The following is a 19,642-nucleotide window of genomic DNA, read 5'->3' on the forward strand; positions in this document are numbered from 1 at the left end:
CATTAAAACTCTGCATATTTTCAACCTGAACATTCAAGATGTTTACAATATTTTCTACTTTAAATATGTTGTATACAATAGCATTTCTTCAGAAACTCTCACTTTTGATAATGCAAAAATAGGAATCAATACATACGTTTTAGGACTAAATACCTTTAGGGTTATTATTGCTGTAGGTCAAATGAAAATTTTTTGAAAATCTGTTCAGAGCAACAATACTATTGTGAAATACGATAGCAGCATATTTCACAGTAAGTTTTCCTTTACAGAAAGTAATATTTGTAAGGGATATATACAAAGAACTTCAAGGTTAGTGAAAAGGCAGCCTAAGAGAAAGGCACATTTATAAAAAAATAAAAAATAAAAAAGGTCAGAGGCCAAGTTGTAACTTATAATCTGGCTAAGACACATGTTTATCAAGAGAATAAAAATTAAAGAAATTAAATATATATATATATATATATATATATATATATATATAGCACTTACACATTAAGAGTAAGAATTCTTCTTACTGCTCTAAGAAATCTCTCACCACTACCACCATCACACACAATCCATTGTTTCAGTACAAAAATTGTTTCAAGATTGAAGGCTAAATCAGTGGCCAAGATTCAAAAATCTAGGGGACTTTATGTGATAGAGACCATATTTTCATAGAGCAGATAGAAAACAATAAAGGAGAGAGGCCTACAGGAATGTGCTCCCAGTTATACATATATGCAGAGAAGTCACTATGAATGAGACCAGCAGATAGCTATGCCTATGTGTAGAGAGAAAAGCAGTCTATAAGGCATATTTTACCTTATCATGCATAGTCCAACCAACATATTTTAAATAACTGTCATTAAGAAAGGCATCACTATACATTTTCATCCAAATGCCAATTTCTTCAATGCAAATAGCTCGGATTTCAGCTATTGCATCACTGCATGGAGGAAGGAAAATTATGCATATTAGTGCCAGTATACCATAGGATTTGTGGTTTATTTAAGCAATGCCAAATACTTCATGTCTACTATGAATATACCACTACCTTAAGTGTTACTGGGGATTTAAAAGTAGAATTGAAGCATGGCCCCTGAATGCCAAGAGCTTACAGTCTAGTTGTCAGAGCATAATTATCACTATATAAATATTTAAAGATAATTATAAACCTACAAACAAAATCCGATCCCCACCTTTTATACCATGGTATACCCTAGCCTTTGTTCTCACCTGCTGGGCATGGTGTGTTCAGACAGCAGGAACACTAGTCTGGTTAGAGCATATTTTCCAGGTGAGAATTAGATACACCTAATATTGAGGCCAAGCTCAATTTGTATTTGAACGTCAGACTAAATTACTCTGAATTCATCCTGTAGGTAATGGTAAGTCATTCAAGGCTTTTGAGCAGAGGAATGATGCAACAGAATAACATTTTAGGACAACTGCAATAATCTCTAGGCATGAGAATGATGAGGGAACAGACTAAGGTAATGGTGACAATAAAAAGGTAAGAATGGACAAAGGGATATTACAAAGGAAGTATTAACCTGATTCAATAACTGCCAAGTTAAGGAAATGATGGAGAAGTTAAATAAAAATGCCACCAACATTTAAAGAATAGGTTACAGCAGAAATGGTGGTAAGATTACCTATTTCTTTCCTCTGCTCATTCAAAATAAGGGAAATCTCTCTCTTAAATCTATCCAAATTTTCTCACTGATATTCAAATGGAAGAGGAGAGTCAGGATTCAGAATGTACAGTCTCTACTAACATAGTACATCCAAAATCAATTAAGTATTCTGTACCTTGACTATTAATAATAGCAGTAGCTTTCATTTTCTGGGCATCTACAAATCAAGCACAACGTTACCCCATTTGTCAGATAGAAAACAAAGTTCAGAGCAGTTAAGTAACTTGCCTAGAGGGTCTCAATCAGTGGAAGGGCTTAGATTCTAACACTGATCTTATTTTAACACTATGTCCACTAAATTTATACTGCCTAAACCACTAAACAGCCAAACTTGAATAGAGTAAGAGTTACACAGAAAAAACTGTCCTGACTTACCGGTATCTATGTACAAACACTCCCTTAAATATTGCGTTCATCATATTTTCTATTTCATCTTGATTTTCTTGAAGCTGAAAAGAATACAACATTTCTTTTCAATTGTTATGGAAGACAACCAAAAGAACATCTAAAAGTTGTTACCAGCACAAATGCAGGTTTTTTTAGTGCTTTGGTAATTATACCCAATTTTTAATTCCACTAAAAGAAAAGTGTCCACATAGAAAAATTAACAGCTGTTGCATATCAGGTAGCTACAGTCCCTTGATACCTGGAATATTTGTACTTGGTTTAATGTTTAGCTGCTAGACTAATTTTTTCGAATGGTCACATATTTCCATCGTATAAATCTACATAAAGAAATGTGTTAAGTAGTTTATTATAATACATATCTATTATATAACATATATGTTGCTATCAAAAAAACATAATGTTTCATTATCTTGGTCTTTAACATCTGAAAAGTAAGTCATGTTAACTAGTGCCTGTTCAAAGAACAAAAAGGATTTGAATAAAATAACTTGGCAAAACATTTGTCTTCCTGCTAACTATTTTTAAGGGAAACAAGGTGCACTTGAAATAATCAACTAAACATTTCAAATCTCGGTTGACTTCTTTACTCCCATATATTTTCAATTCAGAGCCTGAGAGTTAAGAAAAAATTATTTCAGAGCCTAAGAATTACAAGAAAAATCTTTCACACTCTAAGTATCAATTAGCTTTTAGATTATGTTCTGTTTTCATAAAATGTTTTTTTCTTTTCATTAACATAATCTCACATTTCCAAATAATACTAACAAGGGCATGCACTTGTATTCATTAGCACAGTCAAAGGCACAGGTGGTCTTTCAACATGTTTAAAAACTTAACCCAACCTAGAAGTATCAATATTTTATATCTGTACAAGAATTTTAAACTCAAAATTCCTTTCACCTATATCCTTTCATTCTATGTTCATAGTCTTAGAATCAGGACATAATTTCATGCATTATGTTCAGCTAATAAAGCAACCAATGCAATTTATTAACTAAATTAAGGGGCAAAAAGGTCAATTCTTCATTTCAACTACAGGTGACCCTTGAACAACGCAGCGGCTGGGGTGCTGACCCTCCACACAGTTGAAAAAACCAAATAAAATTTATAGTTGGCCCTCTATATATGCGGTTTCTCTGCCACAGTTTTTTCCGCATATGAGGGTCCACAACCAAAGATTCAACCAACTGTGGATCATGTAGGTACTATAATATTTACTACTGTAAAAAAAAAATCCATGTATAAGTGGATCTGTGAAGTTCAAACCTGTGTTGTTCAAGGGTCAACCACACATGAAGAAGATGAAGAATGTAGGCATGGGGGAAATATGGACAAGATTTTTCTGGCTTTTCTTGAGCAGGGGGCATTTTAAAAACGTATTGGCTATCTCAGAAATAACAACTTTTAAATTATAGTTACCACTACCCCTCAAAAAATGTCAAAATCAAGTTAGTAATTTATGGAATACCACTGGCAAATATTTTAACTAAACTGCATCACTAATATTTTTGAAACATCAGACTTTTGCCTATTAGAAATAAAAATAAACATCCCCAATATCAGATAGCAAAATATTATATCACTAATGAAGGAGGAATTTAAATCAAAACACAACATCAAGGGAATTCCCTGGTGGTCCAGTAGTTAGGACTCAGCGCTTTCACTGCTGGGGCCTGAGTTCAATTCTTGTTTAAGGAACTAAGATTCCACAAGATGCATGGCACAGTCAAAAACAAAAAAAACAGAAAACACAAAATATAACATCGAAAGATTTTATTTATTATTTAGCATAAAACTGGAAAAGATATTTTCCTCATAGTAAGTTGAATTTGGTGGTCAGTCATTAATGCTAACCAAGTGCCTCTTACACTACAAAAAAACAAAACAAAAAACCCCCCAAAACTATGACATCATAAATGGCTTATAAATTATTTTTCAAAGTGATTTTACACAAGTGAAACCTTATTTCATCCTGACAATAGGCTGACAGAGGAAGTTAGGAGAGAGATTTTCAGAGTAGAGATGAATAACGCTAAAGAATTAAGCAACTTGTCAGACTGGCTCAGGACTCCTTACTTGAAGCCTTGACCTCTTAATCTTAGTCCACACAGAAAGAAAATATACATGGAAGGTATTGTTGGCATGGATAATCAATAAAAATAAGTTAGATGTATAAACAAGTTGAAATATTGTTTAAATTCTTCAAAAATTTTTATCTGATGAACTAGCAAAGTTATATCATAATTAATGGTGACCAAGTTATTTACAGATTAATAGCTTAAATATTCAATGCAAAAGTGTACCTCTTTCCGCTTCTGTAGCAGGAGTTCTAGCCTCTCATTGGCTCGTTTTCCAATCATTTTATTCCGTTCTGCCTCATACTGTCTTTGTGTATTATCCATATTAATGCTAAGATTTAGTGCCACATTCACCAAAGCTGTCATCAACTTCATAGCTATTTTTAAATGGAAAATGTTGAAATTAGTCTCACAGATAAATTTTTGATCTCACAAGTTAAGATCAAATTAAAAGAAATTAAAAACAAGATGGGCTGTTCCGGTTCTAACAGAAAAGAAAAATACAGCTGCTACAAATGACAAAATAGTAAAACAACAGCTAATGTGTACTGAATACTTACTATATATATGTCAGTCAGTTACCTATGTTAAGTACTTTTCATGGATTAACTCCTAATCCTTACAATAGCCCTCAAAGTTAAGTACTATCCTCATTTCATTCATGAAGAACCTGAAGCTCAGAGAGATTAAGAAATTTTCCTCAGACTACACAGTTCATATACACATTTAAACCAAGATTCAAAACTAGGTAATCTGACTCGAGACTATGCTCAAATCGCACTATTCCATGATATGTCCCCTACAATAACCTTTTCCAGAGACCATGATTCACCTTCTAAATAAATTTTGATTCATATAGCAGTCATTTAGCTATCTAGTAACCAAACAGGGAGGGAACTTAAGTGCTTTTTATCAAAGTACAGTGTAGAAATGTTGGACAGTTTTATCACTATTTGATTTCCTTTAATTTTACTCTATTACATATCATCATAAAGACAATGGTGCAATTATGAAGGCCAGATCTAGATAAAAAGTTGAAAGTACAAAGAGTAAAATATCACTCAATAAAGTGCTTTTTTAAATCAGAGTTCCTCCAGATCTCCACCTTCTGTTATTGAACTCTTGCTACTGAGACAAGACTCATTGCCTGTGATTTCAAACTTATTAGTTGAAATATCTGAACATTTTATGCTTAATTTAGCTTAGTCCAGACTATTTCTCAGAACTGATTCACTGCATGATAGAACACCACAAAACCAAACCTTAATTTGTGGCTACTGGCTCTCTTTAAAAGAGATTCCCAATCTTCTGCTCTGAGCTATTCCACACTCTCAGCAAACCGGTTTATCATTCTGATCTAAAATTACTCACTTTATCCCATCATATGTGTTTTAATTTACTTTAACCATTCAAGTTCTTAACATCAGTTCTACCTAAGCTCATAGAGAAAGATCACATTCATATTTTGTGACCTGAAATCTAAAAGCAAAACCTACGGGGAGATTGTCTGCATTTTCTTTTTTAAAATGGAGGTCTGAGCAGAAGTACATCTTTCATCATAGCTTTAATTCTTTGGGGAAATACTCCAAAGGAAAAAAATACTCCCACACTTAGAGAATGAAAAATTTTTGTAGAAATCAAAATATTCTATCATTAAGGCTTAGAATACCACAGTAACAATTAATGCCTAGTCGATTTATTCAAACTCAAACCAAAAAGCACATATTCAATAACAGTTATCTTCAACACAAAAGAGAAACCAGAACATAAACACCAAAAATCACTGTTCTAGAATTAATCATGTGAGCCTTAAAAAATGTAACTTGTTTCATTAAAATTCAAAAATCAGAGTTTGACTCACCCTAAAGTTACTCAGAAGCATAAGAAAAATCAAATTTTTGTGGTGTGGTTAAATAAGCATCATCCTATAGTGGCCATCATACCACAAGGGACTATGCTAGCAGAGACTATGCATAAAGGTCATTTAGAACTACACATCCAAAATGACTGCTCCCCAAATTTGCTGTCAATACCTTCCTTAATAAAACATATTTCAAGAACCCGACAGATTGCTATGCCACAGAAAAGAAGAGGTGGATAGAAATCAATTAAGTTTACCACAAGAAAATTAGTTGTAGTATGCCTTCAAAGGATCAAAACTGAAAATGTCACTCCATTCCCAGTAATTCGTGGAGGCTGAAGGAGAGGGGAGAGTGTCCTCTTAGGGACTACTTAATAAAATTAATTAATTTGTCACCATTATTTCATTTCTTTTGATGAAAATCATTCTCATCTCTAACCTAAGAAAATGCACATAAAACATTTCTAAATACTGACCTGCCAGGGTGCTTGTATGTCGAAATGCTCTGACTTGAGAGTCAGACAATCCTGTAAGAAGTGAAATGACCGTATCCATCATGTACTCATCATATATGATACTATATTGACACTGCCGTACTAATACGCCAATGAATTCACAGAAACTGGATTTGAACTTCTTCCACTGAGGACCAGCCATAGTAAGTGGATAATCTCCACTATCCTAAAACAGAAATGTAAAACACCAATTTCATTTAAAACACATGACAATAAACTTTTACTTTTTCTTCAAATACCCTAGGCAGAAGCTGAAAAGACTCCTTTATCTCATCTTTCTTCTACAATAAATCCTCAAAGTAGGCAGAATAAGATGCAAAAGTAGAGATACCTTTGAACACATCTGCTCTTTTACTTAAGATCAAAATGGATATTCTGAATACACTCTAACCAATGAAAATACATACCAATTATATACCAAAATAAAAAGTCTCTCCCATCAAACAAAACATTATTCTGATAAGCAAAGATATAGTTACTAAATTTCTTTAAAACAAAAGCAAACCAAAATCAAACCAAAGTTACATGTTTTAATGGATTCAAAATTATGAAATCATATTCTCAGCCAGTCTAATGGATTGACATATGACTTATAAATAATCAAAGGATTACAATGTATGTTTTCATTAGCTTCAGGACACCAAATAGTCAGCAGATGTAAACAATGAGATAACTTTTTTTTAAATGGAAATGTAGCTGGAATGACCTGGAAAGACAGATACTCAAGTATTCCTATATATAAGATGGGGCATTCACCAATGAAGATTGCAATTGAGGTCCTCCATTTATCATTAAAAACAAGCAAGTCAAAAAATTAAAGCAGAAACCAATACTACACAGAACCTCTAAAAATAAGTTTCTGACAAGAATGTTCCAGAAACTTAAGGTGATTTTATCAGTATGGTTTAGTAAAATTCTTAACAATTAAATTGTCATTTTAGCCATATATTTTTTAAAACTTTAAGTCATGCCATAAACAAGTTGAACTGTCTCATCTGAGAATAAGGTCCTAATACTCCACAAAAAGGTTTTCATCCACATTTTCTGATTGGCTCATTTAGTGCTATATTGAAAAGTATCATCTTAATTGTTGTCAGCAATTTGGTTTGCTGATATTTTCAAATCTCATTTCAGGATTCTTATTTCAAATAGCTGTTTAGAAGAAAGAAAGTTCTCACTAAAACAGCATCAGAAGGTTAAAATAATACCATTCCTCATAATTACATCTCAACTACTTAGAGACTGATTAATAGCACTTAGTGATCATCAAAGCCAATTTAACAACTCTAGTCTATCTTTCAGAATGATAGTTGAAAGCTCCTTCATCTGAGTAAGCCAAAAAAAAAAAAAAAAAAAAAAAAAGATCAAATAAAACTCAAATGAGACAAGGCTTTCTACTTGAAAATTTTAAAGAGTAAAATTACTGGTGCTGGAATACACCTCTGAACAACACAAACAAAAATCCCTGCCCTAAAGGAGTTTATATCACAGTAAATCTAAACATGCCTTTATGGGCAACAATACTTCAAAAACGTCACTGTGATAAAGGATCAACTAAAGTCTAAGCTACTATTTATTATGTATTTGTATTGTTCTTATTACCCATATTTGAAATATAAATAAGACTTTAAACAATAATATATATATGTGTGTATGTATTTTCCTTTGCCTAAGCTTCCATCTGGTTCCCCAAATATTTATCGAATCTTCCTTCCACAACATTCTAAGGTATGTTCGTAGGCACTTAATTTTATTCTTCCTTGAAATGTTAATTTTTTGACAAATAACAATAGCTACCATTTGTTAAGTTCTTACTATATGCCAGACACTGTAAAATGCTAAGGAATTTTTCAAACGTTACTGCAATGAATTTTCATAACAGCCTTATACGTATTTTTAGCTCCATTTTACAGATGATGAAACTGATGCTAAGATGACAATTTGCCCAAGGTCACATGGCCATCATCTGATTGGATTTCTACTGCCAAAGCTCTTATCCACAACACTAATATTCAGAATTTAATACTCTGAAGAGTAAATCAAGATCAAGATGCATAAAATTATCACAACGTTTAGGGTAATAACTTACCTCATCAAACTCTTCAGTCATTTTTCGAATTATTTCAGAGTTCTGCATATGTCTAAACATTTCTGCTGTGACAACACCTGAAATTTGCAATTGTAAGAAGTTAATACATGGTAAATTAAAAAAAATAGAGAACTTCTAAGTCCACTTCTAACACTAAGCTGTCTACAGTCGCACAATAAGGTGTACTTCTATATCACCTGATCTTTACCATGCTACTCAACCCTATAAATCACAAATGTCATTCTCAACATATACAAGAAAACAGCCTTCTGACAGGTATCGTTTTTTCCTAGAACAATCAGTCTTAGCCAGAATACCTGACTTACTTTACTCATGCCTAGAATATGTATACTGGCTAAGACCCTTTAATATAAAGCATATGTCATTAAGTGTGAGGCAGCATCCACGGTAACATTTAAAACCTTAAGGATGACCGTGAAGAGAATAAGGGAAAGAGTAACAAGTAGAATTCACTTTAGCCACGTTTCTTTATTAAGCACAACTATATATAAGGCAACTGCATCCCATCATCCCCTCAAAGGGCTTCAAATAAACGTAAGTAGTAAGTTGTAGTTCCTGCTCATCCAGAAGCCTATAATCTAGTTGTAAATTTAAACAAAGAATAATGGAAGGTGTCGGGGGAGAAAGGGAAAAATAAAGTATTAAAGGTAGTACATAATAAATGCCCAAATGAGTAGAGAAGCCAAGGAAGGCTATAGCTCAGACAAAAAAAAAAGATTTGGATAAGTAGGTGTTTCACAGAGAAGGAATCTTATAAGGACACTTAGAGTTTTAAAGGAGGATGGGAGAGGAGAGTAGAAAGGATGCACATTACAAGAAGTAGTATAACTGTATTACTTTGCTGTACACCTGAAATTAACACAACATTGTAAATCAACTATATTTCAAAAAAAAAAGTAGTAAAAGTTAGTCAGCTATAGGTCAAATATCAAAAAGGGGATTTCTAGGAAAAAGTTATGAATAGGAGACAATGCAGGAAGTCATAAATGAATTTCCACTGATGGGGTATCGGATATTTTTTTAAAAAAGGAATAAATGTAAAAAGTGAATTTTCTAAACCATCTCTCTAATGCTAGATTATTCTTTGCTAGTCTAATCACTATGAATGCCATAAATACAGTAACATCTAAAAGAATGTCTTGGGACTTCCCTGGCAGTCCAGTGGTTAAGACTCCACTTTCCCAATGCAGGGGGCATGGGTTCGATCCCTAGTCGGGGAACTAAGATCCCGCATGCCACACGGCATGGCCAAAGAAAAAAAAATTTTTAATTAAAAAATAAATGAATGTCTTGGCACAGGAAGATGAGATTTATTATAAAAATTAGATATAATTAATAGATATATTTCAATTGACCAAGCTCTATTTTGTATATGCATGTGTTTATGTATATATAAATTTAAAAACAACAATAGAACATCATACTCTCTTTCCAACCCCAAATCTGAAAGGAACAACTGATAAGTGAGCTCCTTCTCTATCGGCATGCAATTTAAGACCTTCCAGTAGTGTAACAAAGCCAGCAGGAGTAGAACAGGAACTAACATCCATTGAGGCTCCTATGCACCAGCCACTTCGGCCCTGGTAACAAGCCTATATAGCAGGTACTATAATCCTGGCTTTACAGATGAGGAAACTGATGTTAAGGCAAAAAGAAGTTAAATAATTTGTATGAGATTATTAGTCTACATCATGCTGCCCAGCCCTAAATGAGATTAATTTATACTGGTACTATGAAAGAGCCCTTACTTACCACATAAAAAAACCAAAAAAAACCCCCACAGTTTATTTAATTGTTTAACAGCTGATGGAAACTTGGATTATTTCCAGTTTTGGCATTTTAAATAAAGCTGCTGTGAACATTCTAGTATAAATCTCTTTATGAAGAATGTATGCTTTCATTTGGAGAAAGATATCCAGGGGTGAAATTGCTAGGTCTTATGTGTATTTTTAACTTTGTAAGAAAGCTGCCAAACTGTTCCAAAGTGGATGTACCATTTTGAATTCCCACCAGCAGTCTGTGAGTTCTGTCTGCTCCATGACTTTACTAACACTTGGTATTGTCAATTTCTAATTTTAGCCATTCCAGTAAATGTGTAGTGGTATTAATTTATGGCTTTAATTTGTATTTTTCTTGTGACTAATATGTGGGCATCTTTTCAAATGTATATTTGCTATTTGTGTATCTTCTTTGATAAAGTGTGTATTCAAAACAAAATCAAAAAACAAAAAAAAAAAACCAAATGACTTTAAAAATATTAACAAATATGGAAGAAAGCATGATTTCCCTGACTAAAGAAGCACATTCTCAAAAATCTTTTGAAGGGTTTTTAATTTTTATCTAGAGCCATGGATTTATCTGTAGAACCTTCCCATACTTTATACCCAGGTACTATAAATTTTGCAATGCTAGAGAAGGACAAGTAACTCAATCCCTGAAATAATTTCTATATATAGCATTTATATATAAATAAATCTCAAAATAAACATATTGCATACATTTTGACAAAATTCTAAAGCTCCTCCTCTCATCTCACAGACCATATAACAGCCGTAAACCCAAATATAAGCAGAAAACAAAGTAGCTGTCACAAACTCCATACATATAATAACTCCTGAGGCAGGGGTGAAGTAGCCATCAGGACATCAAGCCAGATCCCACTGCCTTAAAAGTGTGGGGGACATGAGGCAAGACTGCTTTAAAAACTGGTAAACTGAAAAGTGACAGCTGACCAGGAAAGAAAGAAGGAAACAACATTGGCCACAGAATCACCAACCACAGAGCAGCCTGGAGCCATTCAGTGTAGGGCCAAACATCTCTCCATACACCTCAATAGCTGCAAAAGGCGTAACTACAGCAAAATAACTGACATACAATCCTAAATCCACAGGAAAAGGTTAAAGTACACTGTATATACTTAAACATGTTTCTAACTCATTTATAAAAGAATTCTATCAAAATGTTTTTGAGTGTGTTTTCTAAGTACTTAATGACCTTAACTTTGATTACATGGTAAATTCCTCTTTATGGAGCTTCCTTGATTCTAAAATAAATATTATAGCAGTGTTTAAATTTACCTACATTTTCAATACCTTCAATTTTTAAAAATCTTCACAACCTGGTTTGTGACAAGGTATATCCAAATGTTGAATGGGCAAGCTCCTGATTCATAAATACAGTGATGGGCAGAAAAGGAATGTATCTGATAAAGGGGAAATGTTCTGACTATGGCTTTGTTTTAAAACTGCAATTCAGAAGCCTAATTAGGAAACTAAAACTGATCAAACTATGATATAAAAGGGAAGACTGAATATAAAAATCAGAATTTCAACTCATCAGATTATTTCTGGCACTTGTTCAGTTGCTCTGCAATCAACCTTCCATTTTCAAAGAACCTAAACTGAAAGGACATTGCCCTTCATTACATAACACAACAAACAGGTACTTGTAACCCTTCTACTCTAGAAAGATGGAATGGACATAGACAAAATAAAAATAATATCAACATATCTCATTTTCTAAAGAGTTAATCTGGTTCATCATACTGTTGTTACTACAACACTTCCTATGAGCAGATTCAGTAGAATTTTCTAATACTGATTTACAGCTACCTTTAGCTAAGAAGTCAAGTAAACTAGGCAACTCTCTGCACTATAAAGACGTTTTTAAAAATTTCTAGAAACTGACCACATTAATGGCATTATGAAGGCCACAGATTCAAGAAGTTAATAAATTTGTCTGTCAGGCCTCACATGTATAACATTTAATATGCAGACTGCACTGAAAGTTGTGATCAACCTCATAAAACGTATCAGTTCGTATAATGTTACTTGTTTTTCAATTCCAGTGACAGGATTTTTAAAGAAGTTTTGTAGAATTAAAGGAGTAGACATAAGTAAATTGCTTCTTGGGATCTTTTTTCAGATTTAGCACCTTAATCTTTCAGATCTATTTTTAAGCATTCTTACCTCCTCCTGACTTCTAATGCCCATGTTTTTGGTACCATTTTCATTAAAAAATGTAGTACCCTTGGAAAACTCTGTAACATTGATTTGCCTATGCATCTTCTAGAATTTCAAGGATGGGCCAAGTATTAGGGAGACACACAATAGATCAAAACCTGCCCATGATCTTGACTAACTTGGTTACTAATCCAGCTCAGGATGTATGACTCCCCAACTTACACAATTTTGTCCCCCTGGACAAATGTGTGTGCTACATATTTCTGTCTCAAGGAAGAAGACATTTGTATATTTTATATTTTCCCTGCTGTTACTTCAAAATCTTTTTAAATAAAGTATAAACACTTTAAACAAGACCCCACTCCATACTCTGGAATTTCTCTACCTTTTAGGAAAAACCTGGAAATTTCACCAACACCTTACTTAACTTACTTAGTTACTTACTTACCTACTTACTTACTTACTATTATTCCTGGCACTTTTTAACTCCCTACACTTTACAATTCCCTGCCACTTGAACCTGTATCTCTTCATTATCTTCTTCCTCCCTTCTTAACCCATTTCTTTGTTCCTAAAACCAGATGCTGAAAGTGGGAAATATATCTAATAAAAGTAACATAACAATTATAAATTGCCAAGTTTTTAGTTAACTTTCACATATGACTATAACAGTCTCAACACTTTCTTTGTTCTTTGCTCTTTTTTCTTTACATACATTTTGTATGGTTATAATGGAAATAACTTAGTATCTTGGTATTAGTTTCCATGTAAAGTGTTAGTAATCTTTAGGCAAAACAAAAAAGAAGAGAATATTTCAGAGCATTCTGTTTCCAAAATAAATATATCTTACCTTTACAGCCTGAACACTGAATAAAAAAGTTGATGAGGTCAAGAAGTGCTATATCTCGGTCATGCTTGTATGACTCTATCCAATCATCTACCACCGACTACATCAGAGAGGGAAAAAAAACATTAGCTTTTTCTAATGTTAAGAATTCTTTAAGTCAGACTAAAGTCATTAAGATTCAACATTAAGTGGTATCACATTTCAATAAATACCCACTTGTATACTAAAATTTAAAGTTAAATTTTAACTATAAAATGGAATCAAATTCAGTAAATTAATCACCTGATTGTACATAATGATGATCCATTTCCCTTATTTCTGCATTAAAAGGAATCTGAAAACTAACTATGGGACCCAACTCTATAAACTGAAATTTCTTAGTGATATGATAGATATCTTAGAAAATATTAAAATATTAATATTGACTAAAATATTGTACTAATATCTAAACAATAATACTCAATGGAATGAAACTTTTACAAAATTTTTAAAAAGAAGTGAATGCTTGGGTCAATGAGGAAATGCAAATAAAATAATACCTTTTCTCAGCAGTGAGCACTAATAGTCCCATATTAATAAGAAAGGCAAATTGAAGTCTAAATAAGCATCAAAAGAAAATAGGATAGTTCATGGATCTGGAGACTTGATACTGCTGGATGACAGTATCCTCCAAATTGATCCACAGACTCAATGCAATCCCTAGCAAAATCCCAGCTGGCTTCTTAGCAGAAATTGTCAAGTTGATTCTAAAATCCTTAGGGTAATGCAGGGTACCCAGAATAGTCAAAACAGTCTTGAAAACAGAACAAAGTTGGAGGACTCATACTTCATGATTTTAAAACCTACAAAGCTACAGTAATCAAGACAGTACAGCACTGGCACAAGGACAGATACATAGATCAAGGGAATAAAATTCCAGAGAGTCCAGAAATAAACCCATAGATTGATGGTCATTTGATTTTTGACAAGGATGTCAACCCAATTCAATAGAGAAAGACTAATCTTTTCAACAAATGGTGCTGGGACGACTGGATATCTGTATGCAAAAGAATGAAGTTAGACCCTATCTCACATCATACACAAAGACCTAAATGTAAGAGCTAAAACTTTAAAACAAAGAAATAAATCTTCATAACCATAAGTTAGGCAAACCCTTCTTAAATATTAGACCAAAAGCACAAGAGACAAAAGAAAAATTAAATCTGACTTGTTCAAAATTAAAACTTTTGGGGGGGAAGGAATCCATCACGAAAGTGAAAAGACAACCCACAGAATGGGAGAAAATATTTGCAAATCATGTATCTGATACAGAACTTGTGTGATACAATTCAATGATTTTAAAAAGCCAAATAACCCAATTAAAAATATAGGAAAAGGACACATTCTATATAGAATACAAATGGCCATTTGCACGTGCAAAGATGCTCAATGTAACTGTCCAGAAAGGAAATGGAAATCAAAACCAGAATAAGATATCACTTCACTCCCATTAAGGTGGTTATAATAAAAAGTACAGACAATAACAAATGCTGGCAACAATTTGGAGAATTGGAATGCTAAAACACTGCTCCTAAAAATGTAAAATGGTGCTGCCACTTTGAAAAAACAGTTTGGCATCTCCTCAAAAGGTTAAAGAGCTAAATGACCCTGCAAATCAACTCCTAGGTATGTATTACCCAAGAGAAATGAAAACATATGTCCAAACAAAAACTTGTACAATAATACTCGTAACAGCATTATTCACAATAGCCAAAAAGTGGAAACAAACCACAGGTACATCAAGGGATGAATGGATAAATAAAATCTGGCATATCCATACAATGGAATATTATTTGGCAATAAAAAAGAATGAAGTTTTAATACATGCCACCACACCATGGATGAAACTTAAAAACATTATGCTAAGTCAAAGAAGCCACTCAAAAAAGGCCATATATTTGTATGACCTCATTTATATGAAATGTCCAGGAGAGGCAAATTTATAGAAAGTAGATTCATGGTTGCCTAGACCTGGGGGCAGGTGAGGAGAACGTGACTGCTAATGGGCACGAGGTTTCTTTCTAGGGTATTGAAAAAATTCTAAAATTGGATTGTGGTGATGGCTGCACAACTCTGTGAATTTATCAATACTAAAAACCACTGAATTTACACTTTAAAAGGGTGAATTTTATGGTTTGTGAAGTATATCTCAATAAAGCAATTTTTTAAAAAACAGAACAGAACTAAAAAATAAAAGCAATACTGTATTCCTTCATGGACAGAAGAGGAAATCACAAAACAGATAAAAGCAAAATTTAAATAAACAAAATTTTAAAAATTAAGATAAATAACAGCTAATATAAAAAACGAAAAGTGAGGAGGTAGAATGTTGTAAGTTACATAGCGGTAAGTATGCAATACGGGTATGAACGAAATGAATAAAATATGTACAATTTGATGTACAAAAAAGATAATATGAATACACAAAAAAGAAAAAGGAAATACTAAAGAATTACCTGGCTCATAGACATTTACTGGACATATTCTAAAATTCTGCTTAATCTCTAGAATTCAGTCCTTTTCTATATTTCATAGCAGCTTGTATATGTTAACCAACTCAATTTATGACAGAAATGTTTTTAAGATGATCCCCAAATACAATTATGGGCAATAAGTATCAAGAGAATGTATTATGGGATATGGGAATTGTAAAACATGGCTGCAAGTTGTTTGACATTGTTCCCCCAAAAGAAGTGAGGTCTATGTCTCCTTCTCTAGAACAGAGCACAGTAGAAATGATGCTTCCAAGATTAGGTTACAGCACTACAGAACTAGACACTACCTTTTAGGGCAGTCTCTGCAAACCCAAAAGCCATACTGTAAGAAGCCAAAGCCACATGGAAGGACCATTTGTAGGTATTCCAGGTAACTGTTTCAGCTGAGCCCAGCCTTCAAATCACTCCTGACTAGGCACCAAACATGAATAAAGAAGTCTCCAGGTGATTATAGTCCCTAACTGTTTTGATCATCTCCAGGCATTCAAGCTATCTCAGCTAGGACCCCAGCCGTCATGGATGGAAGCACAGAAGAGACACTCCTATTTACCTCTGAATTCTAGATCCACAGAATCACTAAGCATAATAAAATGGTTGTTTTTTTTTTCTTTATTATTTTTTTGGGGGGTACACCAAGTTCAATCATCTGGTTTTTTTTGGGGGGGTACACCAAGTTCAATCATCTGTTTTTATACACATATCCCCATATTCCCTCCCTCCCTCAACTCCCCCCCCACCCTCCCTCGAGCCCCCCCACCCTCCCTGTCCCAGTCCTCTAAGGCATCTTCCAAAAAATGGTTGTTCTTTTACATCACTGAGTTTGGGATGGTTTGTTATGCAGCAATAGATAACTAGAACAAAGGCTATTCTCATCAATAAAGATACAAAAATATTTAATGAAACCTTACAAAAAAAATCACATCACATCAAAAAGTTATTCATGAAGATCAAGAAGAGTTTATACTAGAGTTAATACAAGGCTGCTGTAATAAATACAAATACAAATAGTAAAAATAAAACAAGCTATCACAATGAAATATATTTAAAACTTTTAATCATCAAATAGTATACTAAAAACTCATTCAATTCAATAAAATTCAACACCTATTATCTAATAGAACTAGAGGCACATGCATGATTTCTTCTTTTTTAAAATTTAAGAACTAATTTAAAACCAACAGCAAGTCTTGTACTTATTCACTCCTACCTATAATTACCAAAATAGGGATATCCTGGGGATACAAAAAAATGAATACACAGTCCCCGATCAAGGAATTAACAATCTAGAAGCAAATACAGACATGTGCATAACTATAATATAATATACTAACCGCTATACTGGCAAGAAAAGAGTAAGAAATACATTCAAGGGGAGAAGGAGACAGAGTCCCAGAATGTTTCCCCCAAAAAAGAGTGACATTTGAATTAGTCAATCTTGTGAGATATGGAAGGGAGGAAAATTAGACTATTACAGGCACTAAGAAAAACAAAAAGAAAGGTCTAGGGGCAGAGAACATATGGTGGCTAGAGAACAGCAAGTATGCCATAAGGAAATCTGGGCTGGAACTTTTAGATAAGGAGGAACTCTTAGAAGTTTGTAAACAGGAGACTTCCTTGATCAAATTTGGTGTTAGAAAGATAACACAAGTGGGAGTACACAAAACAAACTGGAGGTGGAGAGATGATTCAGGGAAATCAATGGAGAGATACTGTGGATATACTGCTTTTAAGGGGAAAAGCACATTTAGAAACAGAAAAACAAATGGCATAGAGGTACAATCTTAACATATGACAAACCATAAGCAACACAAAAAAGGAAAATGTTAATTCTTTAAACACTGAGATACCATTAACAAAAAGAAATATAAAGCTAAGCTCTCACATTTCCTATTAAAAAATTTTGATGTGCCAAAAAGTTTAAAAAAGAAAAAAAAAAAAAAAAAAACCAAAACCTACAGGCTAGATGAAAATAGAGTAGCCTAATTAGCTGTAGATATAAGTTGAGATTTCTGATGTTAACAAAAATGACAAGATATCAGAAAAAAGATTAATGCATTTAACCACTCAGAACAAAATAATGTAGAGAAAAAGTATAATATAAATATAAAAAGGAAAGTAATGAAATGGTATACAATGTGACAGAGATAATTTATCCTTTCAATAAAATTAACCCAAAATGGCAACTAGAGAGGATAATTTTTTAAATTAGGAAATGACTACATAAACCATAGCACAGTAATATAATAAGACATTTTCTTCCAAATGTGTACACAAAATAATCATTTAAAACATTAAATAAGAAATAAAATCTACATCCTAATCACAACCATATGAAAGCTAACCATATATGGATAAATGACAGTGAATTTGAATTTAAGAAAATACATTGCACTATACAAGTGGTGATAGTTCAAAAGCTAATAATTCTTTTCCATTTTATGTGAAAAACAATGTGCTTTATTAGTTCCAACTGATATTTTAAAACTTATTTATAAAACCACACATTTAGATAAATCCATATTTATAATCAAGATTTACATTTCAGGTATTCATTAATAACAAAAAGTTTGATGGCTTCCCTTTCCTAAACCATCCATGTGCACCCTTTGTTGATTAAAGTTAATTCCATGAAGGAAAAAAACTATTCCCCATAGCTTTTATAAATTAAATAATAATTTCATTAAGTATGTATATTGAGTACAGTGTTGATTCAATTTTTAAAAACCATATGGGTTTAGCCTCCAGTGTAAAGCCAAAATGCTTCAATTGTCATAAAATTATGAGGAAGCAAAATTAGGATAATTTTACATGGATGTGACTTCAACTTTGTACTCTTCTGCTAAGAAACAGCACAATTAACTACTATATGACTCAGCAATCCCGCTACTGGGCATATACCCTGAGAAAACCATAATTCAAAAAGATATATGTACCACAATGTTCACTGCAGCACTATTTACAATAGCCAGGACATGGAAGCAACCTAAATGTCCATCAACAGATGAATGGATAAAGATGTGGTACATATATACATTGGAATATTACTCAGCCATAAAAAGGAATGAGACTGAGTTATTTGTAGTGAGGTGCATGGACCTAGAGTCAGTCATACAGAGTGAAGTAAGTCAGAAAGAGAAAAATAAATACCATATGCTAACACAAACATATGGAATCTAAAAAAACGGTACTGATGAACCTAGTGGTTGGGGCAAGGATAAAGACGCAGACGTAGAGAACGGACTTGAGGACACAGTGAGGGAAGGGGAAGCTGAGACACAGTGAGAGAGTAGCAATGACATATACACACTACCAAATGTAAAATGGATGGCTAGCGGGAAGCTGCTGCATACACAGGGAGATCAGCTTGATGCTTTGTGATGACCTAGAGGGGTGGAATAAGGACTGTGGGAGGGAGGCTTAAGAGGGAGGGGATATGGGGATATATGTATATATATAGCTGATTCACTTTGTTGTACAGCAGAAACTAACACAACAATGTAAAGCAATTATACCCCAATAAAGACGTGAAGAAAAAAAAACATCACAAGTAATAAAATTTGTAATAGACAACAGTGATCAAAATAATTCACTGAAGTGGATAGTGATTACATTAGGTCACTCAACCAAGAATTCTTTATGTGCAAAGAA

The 19,642-nt window shown here is 33.2% G+C and overlaps 1 protein-coding gene across 5 annotated transcripts in view; it reads right to left on the reverse strand.

Moving 5' to 3' along the window:
- STAG2 (STAG2 cohesin complex component) overlaps window positions 1-19,642 on the reverse strand; it is a 118,724-nt gene that overhangs the window by 47,079 nt on the left and 52,003 nt on the right. For all 5 annotated transcript variants that reach the window (XM_057717924.1, XM_057717927.1, XM_057717928.1 and 2 more), the window contains 6 exons: window positions 13,464-13,560; window positions 8,631-8,707; window positions 6,503-6,707; window positions 4,391-4,542; window positions 2,055-2,128; window positions 805-928 (listed from right to left, as the gene is read on the reverse strand). In XM_057717924.1, the coding sequence (XP_057573907.1) occupies window positions 805-928; window positions 2,055-2,128; window positions 4,391-4,542; window positions 6,503-6,707; window positions 8,631-8,707; window positions 13,464-13,560 (729 nt within the window). The remainder of the gene's footprint in view (window positions 1-804; window positions 929-2,054; window positions 2,129-4,390; window positions 4,543-6,502; window positions 6,708-8,630; window positions 8,708-13,463; window positions 13,561-19,642) is intronic.

This window comes from Hippopotamus amphibius, chromosome X, assembly GCF_030028045.1.
Source record: "Hippopotamus amphibius kiboko isolate mHipAmp2 chromosome X, mHipAmp2.hap2, whole genome shotgun sequence".
In the NCBI taxonomy this organism is placed as follows: Eukaryota; Metazoa; Chordata; class Mammalia; order Artiodactyla; family Hippopotamidae; genus Hippopotamus; species Hippopotamus amphibius.